The 15,245-nt window shown below is 38.7% G+C and overlaps 1 protein-coding gene across 1 annotated transcript in view; it reads left to right on the top strand.

The window, feature by feature from the left end:
* Window positions 1-6,986, top strand: part of akap6 (A-kinase anchoring protein 6) — a 107,096-nt gene extending 100,110 nt beyond the window's left edge. The window contains exons 13-14 of the mRNA XM_088925537.1: window positions 768-908; window positions 5,890-6,986. Of these exons, the coding sequence (XP_088781663.1) occupies window positions 768-908; window positions 5,890-5,892 (144 nt within the window). The 3' untranslated portion in view covers window positions 5,893-6,986. The remainder of the gene's footprint in view (window positions 1-767; window positions 909-5,889) is intronic.
* The last annotated feature ends 8,259 nt before the right edge of the window (window positions 6,987-15,245 follow it).

The following is a 15,245-nucleotide window of genomic DNA, read 5'->3' as shown; positions in this document are numbered from 1 at the left end:
TAATATGTAGTAATGTACATAAGAAGTCACATGTCAGTATTTTTTAGGGAAATTGTTTCAGTAGTTTAAGTAGCTTCAGTATTTAATGATTGGCTTTGGAGAGGTGTTTAAAAAATAAAGGGGAAACATATTTGTATTATAATAGGAACAATCCAAAACCACATACTGTACCACACGTCTATCTTTGAAGGTTATTCACAAGTGAAAATGAGGTTTTATTTCATTTGAATATAATCATTTTATGAAGCATGTTCATTCAGAAAAATACTAAAGCTAACAGCTAACCTGTGAAGAAATGTAGAGAAAAATAGTATTATTTAAAAATTTGTTGCTAAAATATTACCATGTTCAGTGGATGGCACGATGGTGCAGTGGTTAGCACTGCTGCCTTGCAGCCCTGGGGTCTGAGGTCCAGTTCCTGGGGTGCTGTCTGTGTGGAGTTTGTATGTTCTCCTCACGTTCACATGGGTTTCCTGCAGGTGCTCTGCTCCCACAATCCAAAGACGTACCGGTAGGTTCATTGGCTTTTGTGAAAGCTGGCCTGCAGTGAGTGAGTGTGAGTGTGTGTGCCCTGCGATGGATTGGTATCTAGTCCAGGGGGTAGCCTGCCTTGCGCCCTTTGCTTGCCAGGACAGGCTCCGGTTAGAAAATGGATGGACATGATCCCGTAAAAAAAAAAGTGTGCTTACTGGTAATCACTATCATGTTAAAGGTCCACCCATATGAAGCTAAATGTATTTAAAAAAGGTGATTTTTCTCCCTCTCAGTTGTCAAGGCCAGAGGCGTACTTGAGAGACGATGGCAAGAAAGCTAAAGGCAGCAGCACCTGCCCTGATAGCTCCGGCACATCCGCTTCTCAGCCCCCTAAGACGACCCTGGAGTGGAGAGCAGTGAGGCCCCTGACTAAGGTACAGAGGCCGGGATGGGGGCTGGAAAGCAAGCGCACCCCCCAAGTCTGTTTGCAGTAGTGCTAACAAGGAAGTACTGTAGACAATGCTCAGCCACCAGCCCAGCATGGCAAACAATACGTTTTCTTACTGCTTCATCCATATTGCAAGTAAGCACATTAATAATGTGTCTCATCATCAGTTCTGCAATCAAATTCGCGGCTGTTGCAGGTCTCTTTTATTATTTTGTTTTGCAATATAGCCCTCTGCAAATTGTCCGTGATCAAACATAAGGACCTCCTTCTTACATTGATGATGACTCTGCCTCATCTGTAAGCTGCTGTGTTATGATTTAAATTATAGGCGACTGTGCTTTCATCATGACGTTTCCTCGTCCTTCCAGACTGGTCTGAAAAGGCTGCAGCTGCATAAGCACGGCCATATATTCAGAAGTGTTAGCTGCTACTGTTTCTGGCGCCCTAAAATTGGAAAATATTCCATAGCAAAAAAGACTCTGTCGCCTCTGTCCGAGGCACAAGACTTACAGATGCCCAGAGGAGTAAGTTGCTGATCAGATGGCTCGGTCCGGCCTGTGTGCTCCTTTCAGAGCTCTCTTTAAGGATTTTTACAGTCATCTGGAAACTCTCACACATTACATGTATCTGCCCCTGATGGTCACAGTTCCAAGTGATTGTTTCAAGCAATCCGAACTTCCTGTCTTATTACTTTTTTTGGTGCAAATTGTTTTATGCAAAATTTGAATTTTTGCAAGGACTGGACCTCACTCCTTTCTTTCTAGATGACTTACACTGTTTCAACTTCAAATCCTGACTACTAAATGTTGAGAACTGCTTACTGTACTGTATGTTCTGGCGAACATTTATTTTTTTAATGGACAATATAGTTTTCTCATTGAATCCTTGGCGACTCGTAGTGCCCAATTAAAACCCACTTCCTCCACTGGAGCTCATTTAGAGCCCTTAAGAGATCTGTTTTTGGTCTAGTTGAAATCACCACAATTGCAACAGAACTGCAGAGGATGTTTTCTATCTAAATTTGGGTGCAATATTTTCTACTATTTTTAGTATTCATAAAAACCTTTTTAGTATTTGTTAAAACTCATGATTTCTATATGTTTCTAATGATACAGGGATACTACAGAATACATCGTGTGTTCAGTGCAATGCATCATCGATGGAAATAACCTTGACTTTAGAAACAAACAAAAAGAATGTACTTCAAATAAAAAAGCTAAATAAGGCTTACTAAAACCATTCAAGATCAATTGATAGTAAGTGGAAAAAACGGGTAAGATTTGTATTGCAGATCAACATCTGCTTTTGGGGTTGAATTTAAATGAGGAAACTTATTTACTTTTTTGCGGTATCTACATTCTTCTTACATAAGAAACCAGGAGGAATGGGGATTAGAATGTGATATAAATGCATTAGTTTATGATGACTGATTTTCTTATTTAAATATTGCTGAACTGTAGTTTTGTCTGGTGTATTTACTTGCCCTAAAGTATCTTTACCCTGATGCTAATTAAATGGGGCTCTAACCAAGGACTGCACACACTAACCACTTCTCCACTTGCTGAGAAACGCTGGGGATGTGGGTTGAGATTATCAGCGAGTCCACTGACACGTACTATACAAAAGATTAGCAGTCACAGCAGAACAAGCCAATAGAGACTAAACCATGTTAAATTCTGCTGATCCTCTGTGAAGCTAAAGTAATACTGGAATAGATAGATAAATGTGGAAAATGTCACAGATAACAGGTGTATTAATACAGCCACATAGCGTTCTGTATCTCCGAACAATGTAACTTAAAACACTACAACATACACATCTTTACAGCGATACTGGCAGTGACTGTTGCCGTGCAATTTGTGCCTGTTATTTCATTAACACTCCTAATTGATTTTGAATTCCATTTGAGAGATGAAGAATTGCAGATGGCACATGTTGCTGAAGAGACAGAGTATTCTGTGTGGTTATAATCATAGTCACACAGTACATATTCATATTGTGTCACAGTGTCGAGATGTAAATAATCTGGATATTCTTCCCCAATGTACTGTTTATAATACTGATTACAAAAGGCAGATGTAGAATGGAGAATATGGTAGACACATTTCACACATTTTCCTCCCTCCCAGAACTCAAATTAAGTTGAAGTTGAGTTTAATTCAAAGGACACACAATCTAACATGTGCTACAATATAAAATGCCTTTAGAAGCACTGATCTCTATAATCACACAGAGTCACCCTTATTCAGCAGTTCCACAGTGCCAGCCTATTTTACCAAATGGCAAATTAGTGTGCAGGAAATACGTCTTTCTGTGAGCACTCCCACTGAAGCGATTCATTCATTTATGGACCAAGCAATTGCTCGTTTGCTGGTCTTTTAGCAAGGCACAATAACCTAAGCTGTAAACACAGATTAATTCCCATGCTTTTGCTGAAAGAGAGGGCTTGCAGTGGGCTGGTGTTGCCCCAAGTGAAACATGAATCTGCAGGGCTCACATAATTCCCCCTTCATTTTGTGAATTTGTTTCATAGCATTGCTGACATCAGTCTCACTGTCTAACAAGCTGCTGAAAGATGCAAAGAGCACCCGTGCGCATCAGACTGAATGTTTGTAAATGTTCGATTAGTATATTAGTAAACAGAAGCTGAGGTGGCTGATCCAAGCAGATGTTCTGTGAAACTCGGAAATTAAGGAATGGTTAGGAGGGGTTCAACATCAAGACAGCTTCAATTTGTACATTTTCCCCTTTCGGGAGGGCATGTCTTCTCGGTGTGCTTATTCAACATTTTACTCCCTTCCTAGCATTGTGTCCCCAGCTACTTTAAAAGCTCTGGCTTGCTGACCAGGCAGAGTTTTACTTGCACTCCACCAAAAATCTCCAATAAGACTTCTCTGATACTCAGTGCTGTGCCTCTAGTTTTAATGCTGTTGACAAGTCAACAACCCGCTGGAACTGCTGTTGACGAACAGCTCTGGCTGTGCAGTGATTTTGAGCTTCAGTGTAGGTGAGAGGTTGTGCTCTGTCTCACCTGCCTTTACAGACTTACATATCAGCACAGCAGAGTGCTGATCAAAGCCTCCTGTCACCTTTGGAGTTGATGGTTGAGTTGTGGGACTTGACTATGAGTTTCCAGTCAACGTGATGTGCAGTGTGCTGAGCGTGGCCTGGGTTCAATGTGTTTCATTTATCAGTCAGACAAAACCTGAAGTCTGACAATGCTTTGATACACATTTAAAGTTTTGTGTACATCTAGAAAACTATTTCTTATGGCCACATTCTCCAGGGCACTAGAATCTTCATTGTGAGGAAGACTTGTCACATTTATCAATCAATTTTGAATGATGAATGGCTGGACTTCTGGAAGCTTTGTCACAAAAACCTTTGACCTCATTTTTTTTTTTTACTTTTCATTTCGCATGAAGATCATGGGCCAACAGAAGGCTGTGTGTTTCAAAATATCTTACTGTTAGTAATTACAGCATTCAATTTTGAATATGTATTTTCACATGTGATCTTGTTCTGGAACATCACCTTCTTGTTGACTTAGTCATTCACTGTTGTTTTGCACCAAAGAAAGCTGAATCCCCAGGTGGCTATCGTTCCGTGTGGAGATTTTTGATGGCTCAAGAAACCCACTACAGCCTCTATCCCAATTCTACGATTTTCATGTGTTTATATGTAAATCTTGTGTCTAGATACATATAACCTCATGACAATCTTATAAATATTTAGAAAAGAGCACCTTTATTGGTTGAGCCACTCAGGAATTTGTGATCATACTTAATTTGCCAGGTTTCCTATTCCTTTTTTTCCCTTCCTTTGCTGACCTCAATTTCACATTCAGAGCTAATGCGTTTTTAGGCTGTTTTGGACACAAATTACCTTTGAGGTAGCTTCCTTCCTCACATTGATGATAATCTTTTCTAACATGAAGGCTTTTGTTGCATTTCGAATACTCTGTTTATTGCTCTTTTTCCTTGTTTTTTTCTTTTTCGTGTCGTTTATCAATAAATATGTAGAGGTCAGTAACTGCAAAACAAGATCACAGGCAAAGGTAACTGGTTAGATCCAGATATTTCTGCCTAATTTTGAAGGCGTATATAATGCATGTCTGAAGTGGCTCCTAGACGCTGCAGAAGAGATGCACTTTGCGCTAATCTCCTCAGTTGTATTCTGACAGTCATTTCTCCATAATCCTCATCACAAGGCTCTGCTTCTTGCTGTATGGTTTAATTATCCAAGCCTCACACTGCATTCCTGAAATCAAACCCTGTGGCTGGTCAGAGTCTAGTCTGTTGCTTCATTGTTGCAAGAAAAGCACTAGGAAACCTGAAGTTTTTATTTAAGTTATTCATTTTTGAAGGTATTGCAAACAAACAAATAATGTGCAAGATTACATTAAACAATTATTTCGTTCATGTGAAAAGCCTTGCGCTTACTGTTTTGTTTTTTATCTGTAACTTCAGGTTTTTTAAGTTTTTAAATGTGAAACCAGTCACTGCTTTATATACCTAAACTCACACAGTCACTGGCTTTGCTTCAGTCGTTCATTTCACTTGCAGCAATGTGTTTGTTTTAACCCCAAAGGTGGCTATTTGTATATTTGAAATTCGCAGAGGTCAATACAGCGGTAGTTTAGGCATGGAAATGTATGATGTTCCGATTGAAAAATTAGGCAAATTGGAAAATAATTTGATGGTAAAAGCAGCACTGTCATATTTCATACAGAAGTCATAAGAGAATCTAGATGAAAGATAGTCTTATTGGGGCTGTGCGTAGAGGTTTGATTTCATAAGCGCTCTGAAGTGTTCTTTTTTTTCCCTTTATTTTTACCTATACTACCCCTGGTTAATTCAGTTTCTGTATTCTGGGAATTTCAACAAAAGTGTTTAAATGTGTGGCTGTCCATCAGCAGACAGCGACTATTAAAATCACGAAGAAAAACTCCTGTTTTTCCATTACAGTGACCATCTGGTGAAATGGCTCCTTCAAACTCCAACCCCAAGCCCTGAGGGAAGCCACATCCTTTCTGATCCCTGCTCAGCTCCGTCACGGAAACCGGAGTCTCCGTCGTCTTTTCCATGGAGAGTTCTTCATGCTGGCGTCGCCATGTGGCTGCTTCTGCTCCTTCTGTTAGTGGCTGTGACTCTGACTCCTGTGTTAGTGGCGCCCACAGACTGCAACAGGCCCACTCTTTTCTCCTCATCGTGGACACCAGTACTGAGCTACCTCAATGGTCTGCCGCCACTCTGAGTCCATTGTCCCTTCTCGGTCTCCTGTGCATGGTAGTTCTCCCTCCATATCTTACTCCTACATACAGGAAGCCAACACAGCTCAGCGCCACTGGGTGGTCAGGTGTCATAGTCTCTCATTCCCCGAGTTCACTCTTCCCTTCTTAGAGTTTCCTTACCAGGTTTTCACAGTTGTTGACGCTTCACTTTGCTTAGTTTAAGGTGGAAAACTGCGCCAGTTGGACCAAAATGTTTTTGCGCTTGGTTGCTGGCTGGTGTGAGGCTTGCAGAATAAGGGCCACGGTGTCCGTATCCAAACGCTGATTCCTGCAACAACAAGAGGAACTCAGAACAGGGCCGGAACTGACGGGTCGTCAAAATAATCAAGTAGTTGTCTATCTATGCAACACTGACTAAGTTGGAAACAGCTGTATTGTGTTGTGTACTTCAAAATCGTTGGCAGTCTGCGTAACTCGATACACCATTTCTTTTTTATGTTTCTTAAGATGGAAATGAGGAAATGTTTTGAAATAAAATATGCGTGCCTTGCTGTTTTTCTTATACCTTTTGTTAAAACACTGCTTTTCCCTGTTAAATGTTCTAAAAAGACAAATAGGAAGGTGGAATAGCAAGGTTCAGATGTGTGAATAATTTATGTATATATGTATAAGTGCAGATGTTGATGTATAATGATGGTATAAATGCTTCATTTTAGTGTTAGACAGTATGTGTCCAGTGATGTGGAAAATAATAAGCCTTAAAAGTGCTAGATTGCATGGTTAATAATATAAAACTGGTTGAAAAAAATAAACTTAATTTATTGAACAAAATTGGATGGATGCTTTTCCTTTTTCTTGATATAGTATATGGCCTGAAAAATAACATGTAGACAAAATGAACTTTTTTGAAAGCAAATTCCCCTCATGTCCTTCCATCTCTCTGTAGATGTCTAGTAAAGGTTATTTCAGACGCTGTGCAAATGTATTTCTTCATTACTAGAACATCTCCCAGACAGCTTCTTATGGAAATAAAATTCCTTCTCTCTGGGTGTTCAAGCTCTGATATACTTTAGAAGTAAATAAAGACAAGCGACTCTTGTATGTTTGCATAAAAGGTAAAATAAAATCCCTTTGAGAAGCTGTGACAGAAGAAGCAAGACAAAATCACAGCTCCAACCAAGAGCATTTGAAAATCCTTGTGCTTACCTCATGCTCACTCTTCAGTATATTGTTTTCAGATCAAGACCTTCCACAGGAAGCACAGCTGATCATCAAACAGTATTATTCAAATCGTCTTCTCAGCCTGTAACACATTTAACCTCTTTAAATTTAGAAGATTAATGCCAAGCTCAGAAACATATAATTCTGGGGACACAGAGTAACTGGGGTGTTTTATTGTCTAAATTAGTTTTATTCAATCATATGCATACTGATAAGCATTGAAATGTATAAAAAAGTACTTTTGAAAACCCAGAGGCAAACTTGGCTTTATGATATGTTTTTTTTAACTTGGCTTTGTTATTTCTATTGTAAATTCTGTGTACTGTATATGGAAAATGATTCTAGTTTTGCTTAATCCAAAACAGAATCATATTTTTTAAAGTAGTGTGCTGTGGGAATGGAAATTGTTAACAGGACACAGCTGAAATGGTAGATCAGATGTAATGATCTGCGGTAAACTGAACAGCTCGATCTGACATATCAGAGTATTCATCATCCTTGAAAATATAACTGATTGACTTTTCTTCTTAGAAACCCATTTCTGAAAATTATATTTTTGGTGAAATCTAACCTATGACAATAGTTTCTTAAAACAGCTCATGGTGATCTCTTTTTACAAAAAAATGCTACAACTTAATGAAAACTAAATAAATTGAGGTATTGGATAAAACATATCTCAAATTAAGTTTCAAACCACTATAACAATATTAGCCTTTAATCTGGTTTTATTATTTTTCAACTGCTTTGATAGGTGCTTGATTCAGTGCTAAATCAGCTGAGTGCTTTTCTGAAACTACAGAATATTTGAATTAATTCCCAGCCCAAGATGAATTTTATACTTTGGTGGCCTCAGGGTTAGAGGTCCAGTTGTGACCTCAGACCAGTGGTAGTATTTTTTTTTGCTTTTCAAACTCATGCCAGTCATAAACAGGCATTGCATGAAAAGGTCATTTGAAGAAATACCATTGGCATTAACTAGCTGAATCCTCTAGTAGAATCTCTAGAGTTTGTACAACGGATATAGACAATGTGTAAGCAAAAACTTGTTTCAGCCCCATGTTATTCAACACATGGCAGGTTTTCAATATCCATCACCAACTACACATTTTCTCACAGTATTTTTTAAGCGAACATGACCGAGGTAACAACTATGAAGAACCTGCCCAGGATTGCATTGTGTGCAGCTAATCTTCCAAACAGCTTTTCAATTTCTGATACACAAGATACGTTATTTTACAACCAAGATATGGCTGTATGATATTTAAGGCATTATGTATATAAATGTATTTCTTTCCATAAGTGAAAAATTATTCACGTACAGTAAAGAAGGTGCCTTTGTGTTATTAGAAAGTTATATCAACAGATATAGACACATGAACTTTAATATACACAGGTTTAATCTATTAATTGTTCCTTAGAGGTAATACCTGGATATAAACCCCAGTTTTAGAATAATGCTTTTTGTTTTGGAAGCATTGAGGGATTCTCTCAGCCCAGGCAAAACACAACCATACAAAGAATATTGTAAAGATTGACTGTATTTGCACAGAAACATTTGTAGTACACCATATTAAGTGGGAATGGTTTACTAGAAAAGAAAAGCAAATTCTGGGCTTCACTGCAAATCAGAATTCTTCATATTCCTGGTTTGCATTTTTGGAGTGAAAGGTTTTATTGTTTTGACATAAAAGATTTTCAAAACAATGTGCTTCACATTATGTGCCACAGAACCTTCAATGTCAAAAAACTATCAAGACAATCTGAAAACCTGGACCTGATTACCCCTTTCTTATTTTGCCCTGGCAAAATATGCAAACTATTCAGATACTTATCTCCATAACTTTAGGGAACGATCACTTGAATTTCAGCTGATATGGGTTAAGGTAAAAAAAAAGAGCCATTGTCATAATACGTTAGAAAGAAAAAGTATTTTGCTCGCTTTTTGCACAAGCATCATTGGAAACAAAACTAGCGATTATTTCTGCAATTAACAAGACATTGTTGCACGGAACGGAAATTGCTTTAAAGGTTCTAAAGGTCAAGTGAATCGAACCGTGGTGGCTTCGCAATTACAGCCCATCAAAATGTTTTGACTTATGATCTGTGCACAAGCACAGTCAAATTAGCATTTAAGGAAAATCTTTATTGAAAGCCGGGGAATGTGGGCGAGTTCATTCCATGGTACTTAATGTGCCATCAGCACCTTAGAGACATTCCTGAGAGGAAAGTGTTCTAAAGTCTTGAAGCAGCGGCAAAAATGATCCTGTTGTATAAGGATGTTATCGGTGACGAACGAAAGAGCGGGTGTGGCACTAGACAGTATGTCTGTTAAAAACCATGCCTCTTCTGTATGTCCTATCAGTGCCTTGCTTTTACTGTACGTAAGAACTGTTCCGAAACAGAAGAGGCCATTGCTAGCAGTTAATTCAGGAAATCACCCAGGAAATCACCCAGCTCCTTCTTGAAAGACAACATGGTATCAAATTCGACAACAAGGCTGGGTAGCTTGTTCCGGCTTTGTATAAGGATGTGTCTTCTGTTCGCAGTTATGCATTTTCCTTAGTTTCCATTTCTGTTTTAACCTGATATAGCGCCATGAATACAGCACCATCACAGAACACAGAATTCAAGCAAAATTGGCTCCAGGAACAGATACATTTATATTTCCCTGTGCTATGTACACCTACACTTAATGGAATTAAATTACTAATTCTATAATTCAGTTATGTGAAGTTAAAGTTTTGAAAGTAAGAACACAAAGTTTTGAGGGCTGAGGACATTCTGTTAACGCAAAGAAATTTCATTTTGAACTTCACAAAACGTTCAGAAATGGGTGTCACAGCTTTTTAAAAGACATCTTTAATATTTTAAGGACATTTTCTCTCGGCCAGAAAGTTTTCAGAACTATATATATATAGAATATGACTCACATTGAGACGTGTGTTTACTGTATATATTACAGCACAAACATAAGGTAGAACCTTGTCAGAATAATTCACTGGTCTAGTATTTCATTTTTTTTATATATATATAATGGATGAAAAGATGTCATTCGCACTGCAGAATGTGTGAGGTGACAAAAGCGTTCATGGCTCAGACTTCACCATGACTAATGCCATGCTGTATAAAATACTTGAATTAATGCCAGTGTAATCAGTGCTCTTTTATTGAGTTCCTGGATCCCATTGCATTGCCCTCTAATAGACTTACAAGTCGAATTCTGTTAATTGTTTAAAGGGATTTCTCAGTGGGTTTGATGATCAGGGACAAATTTGTTCAATATTTAATCTTTTGCTATATTTTTAGCATCACAATCGGAAAGATTTTAGGAACCTTCAGATATGATTAAACAGACAAAAAACAGAGGCTAACAATTAGCTGTTTTTCACTGGTGGATTAGCTAGGTCATGTGAGCCTTGAACTTTCTTTCCAATTTAAATGTCCAATTTCAATTTTTAAAAAAAGTTTGGTAACAGAATGTTACCTACCTTTTTGTTAGAAATAAAGGCTTTAAATATTGTTGTTGTTTTTTTCCATTGAAAAGTGCTGTTAACAGAATTGAGAGATTGGTTGGTTGCATAAAAAGAAACACACTTCCAGTCTCCATTTAACATTTCTTCTTTTTCCAGAAGGCAGCTCTCCTGAATACACGCCATCTAAAGTACTGTAAGTGCTAAACCTGCCATTTTTCCAACAGCTAATGATAAGGGCAGGGGAGGGGCACCAGCACATGGCCCAGGGAACACAAATTAACGTTGCTATTGTGAGACGAAACGCAGTTATTTCAACGTATCAGGTGCGTGAAACGCAAACTTAAAAGATGGATTCTTTGAAAACACTACTCCTCCGACAACAAAAGTTGTTGTTGTTGTTGTTGTTGTTGTTGTTGTTGTTGTTGTTGTTGTTGTTTTAAATGGAATATAAAGAATATGAAACATGCACAATTGCTAGCTTCACAAGTAATTGCCAACTCGGGCCTTTTTCACCGATAGTGAATTTGCAGAATTTTGTTTGATGCAAATATCCGGTATCCGATATCCGGTCCGTACAGTACATGCCAAGGGTAATTTTAAATAGATCTGGAGAACAAGCGTGCAGCATCGCACTGCAGATATCGAAGCTCAAGCGTTTAGAAGGCACAGTTAATTTCACTTAAGGAAAGCACGGATGTCTCTTGCCTCACTGTGTGGTAGAACCACTGGAACTGAAGTGAGCTGTATTCCATTCACTGGCTCAGACTGGGTTCAGTGGCGCTAGTTATTGAAACCAGCATTTTCACTGAGCGCTACAGGCTCGGACGGGATTCGGTAGCGCTATTTTGTTTACTGGCTCAGACTCGATTCAATACCACTATTTCGTTCACTGCCTTGGACTTGATTCAATGGTGTTATTTCTTTCACTGCCTCAGACTCGATTAAGTAGCGGTATTTCTCTCACTGGCTCAGACTCGATTCATTAGCGCTATTTTGTTTACCGGCTCAGACTTGAATCAGTAGGGGCAATTTTGTGCACTGGCTCAGACTCAATTCAATACCACTATTTCATTCACTGGCTCAGACTGGATTCAGTAGCGCTATGTTGTTCACTGGCTCAGAGTTTATTCGTTAGCGCAAGATTGTTACCTGGCTCAGACTCCATTCAATACCACTATTTCTTTCACTGCCTCAGACTCGGTTAAGTAGCGCTATTTCTTTCACTGGCTCAGACTGGATTCAGTAGCGCTATTTTGTTTACCGGCTCAGACTGGATTCAGTAGTGCTATTTCATTCACAGACAGACTCAGTACAGTGGTACTATTCTGTTCAAGTGACTTGGCAAATCAAATGAACAAATCTTTTAAATCGATTCACTTAACTGAACTTAATCAATTCATATTTGCAGTCCTATCACAGAGACTGCTAATGACGGGATGAATTTGTGTCTACAGATGGTGTCCAAAATATGTTAGGAGAGACAAGAGAGGCTTTATTGGTCATGTACGCTGGCACCTCAGGGAGAGGGCTGCATTGCTAAAACAGTACCATTATATTATCCACTAGGAGATCTTGTGTGGAAAGTATTCCAAAACGAGAAAAATAATGGACTTTGTTGTATCATCAGTGAACTTCATTCCACTTGAAGTGAGACCAAATCTGGTCACTAGACAGCACAAGAAAGGACAGTTTACACACTCTAAAACCTATCATGATCCGTCTTACAGTTTCATCCAACGACAGCTGCCTCATATTGGAGATAAGCACTGAAATTGATCTCTGTGTTCAGGAACACATCTGGAAGCAAGGGATCCGCTTGAAATTGAACAAGTCACGCCGCGGAGGAGGAAAGCTTGATCTCCTATGTGCAGGACCACCGCGCCACAGCCCTAGCGCCTTAACATCTCACACTGATTTATTCCAGTTATTATTTTCATGCTTGACGGTTTTCTGCCCTTCACATGAGGACCAATTACAAAGCAGTAGCAATGACTTTACGTGCAGTATACAGTACTACAGTATATGCTGTACGGGTGTTTGAACTTGTCCTGGCCCTTTGTCTGCTATCTTCATGCAAGCTCAGCCCCTCTGAAAAAAAACAAACACTTGATGTGCTCTATTCAAACAGTTTCTTGGTGCACTCCGATATACAGTCAGAAACTCCATTCAAAATACTGGACCCAAGACAAGCCCTGAAGAACCCCTGACTTCACACGAATCCAGGAGAGTCATGTACGACCGAGAGAATATCAAATCTAATGTCATTTAAATATTTTTTTGTGTAACAACTATTAAAATGGGAGAAACATGGTGGCGTTTGCCTGGGACCATATTATTTCTCCGTAATTACAATATTTACAGTAGAACACCTGCACGGTGGACCTCTGTGGTCTGTGTTATTATGATTTGGTTGGTCGCTACGCAAGCAGAGGCCTAAGAAAATGACAGGGGTACTGGCCCCATTACTGAATTTGAAAAGCTGGTATGTCTGTTAAAGTAATTTGAGGTTAGGTGATTGGATTTCAGGCATGTCGTCAAACCACATTAAGAAACAATTTGATATAAAATCATATAGGAGTGCGAAAGGGCATGTGGAGCTTATCATAAAAAATAAATAAAAATGATGATGTCATTTTCACTTGACCTGCAAATAATTCATTTCCATATTGAAAGTTTTCTTGAATGCTGCAGCTCTAATTCCTTTCAGCATTTAATTTATCATTTTCTTCGCCCTCATATCTTCTGCAAACACATGAAAGCAATATTTCAAAATTCATTACAGTAAGGAAGTGTAATGCTTTTTTTTTAATTCCAAATCTGTTGTACCAATGAATTTATAAAGAAAGATTTACAAAATAAATCAAAAGGAGACTATAACCAATTAGGAGTTTCACTTCAAAATCTCCCTCCTAATTAACCGGATTGTTATGTACTGTTTTGGAAATAGTGCATAATAGATCATCAGTGTAATTAATATAATGGCCCAAACATGCACTTAAAATTATTAGATGGATGGTGTTAGCATTTTATGTAAAAATAACAACTGGAAAAGGCTCCTGTAAGAAAAATGTTAAGAATTGTTGTATCAAAATGAAAAAAGCATCCTTTGGAAATCCATACCACAAAAGAAGTGGATGTTTTATTTTTTAAATAAAATGATTTTTTGAACGGGAAAACTGAAGATGAGGAAGGAGGAAACAGACAGTGGACTACTTTAATCCACAACTAAAGCAGTTGTGTTGTGCTGTACTGTAATGTTGCAGAACAGTGACTCTTTAAAAGTTATTTGCCCTCCTTAACCAGTTTAAAAGACTTTTAAGTTCTGAAATGGTATGGTAAAAAGTATTTTTACTTTTAAAATGATTTCATTTAAATTCTAACTAGGCCTTCCAATTAGCCATATTTGATTTCAGCAGTTGTTCAGCTGAATAGCTGAATCACACTTTAATAATGGGTAAGGTTCACTGTTAATTTCAGCTTCACATTTAGTGCAATAAGACAAATTCTTGCAGACTGTGATAAAACAAATGACTCACATGGAAATGGTAAGCTCAGAAATAAGGGTCCTATTTAAGATAGGGGTCCTCACATTCCTTTAGATGTGGACCTGACAATTATCCGTTGGAAGGCTGTAAAAGAGTAAGTTGGGGGGAAAAAATTGTGGTATGTGAAGAAAACAATTGGAGGAATATCTCATGAGTCCTCGCTTCAAACGTTCTGGGAGACAACGGCTGGGTATGGTTATGGTTAACCATCAAAGTACAGAGCATTATGTCAAAAGTGGAAGCAGAGGTGTATTTTCAGCACAGTAAAGGAAAAGAGACACTACTTCAGTAAACACAATCCCTGACCTTGTAAGTAGAGCTATTACTGCTGCAGTTTGTCCTGCACCACATTAAGCCTACCAGTCAACACTGAGCTGGGGAAACAAGGCGGAGCATGTGGTGAGCTCTCAAGATGGCTCTCACCTTTGTCATCTCGCTCTTCAGTTAAAATTGGAAAGCTTAGAGAAATGGGCTAAGGACTACAGAAACAACAGGCAATTGTACATGCATTGAAGCAGTAAAGTAGCAGGTAGTCTTACGCAGGTTGGGAGGCCTGCACCACTTCTGCAGTGAAACATTAGCACTTGAGCTAAGCAATGGCTTGTTGCGTGCAACAGCAATAATTTTACTTCAGCTGAGCTCTGGTGTCTTTGCCCCTGACCTCAACCCTAACCTTTACTCTAACCCTAACCCTTAACCCCTATAGTTGCAGTTCTTTCACACAGCTAAATTGCTCGAGATTTGTAGTGCAGAAGAGACGCAGCTTCTAACCTACAACAATTGCATGAAAGCGGATGCTACTTCACGACTTCGATGTGTGTATAATCGTGCAGCTCGGGTGGAAAAACATC

The sequence above is a fragment of the Atractosteus spatula genome, chromosome 9 (genome assembly GCF_055471065.1).
Source record: "Atractosteus spatula isolate fAtrSpa1 chromosome 9, fAtrSpa1.hap1, whole genome shotgun sequence".
NCBI lineage: Eukaryota > Metazoa > Chordata > Actinopteri > Semionotiformes > Lepisosteidae > Atractosteus > Atractosteus spatula.
This window is presented reverse-complemented; position numbering and strand designations above follow the sequence as displayed.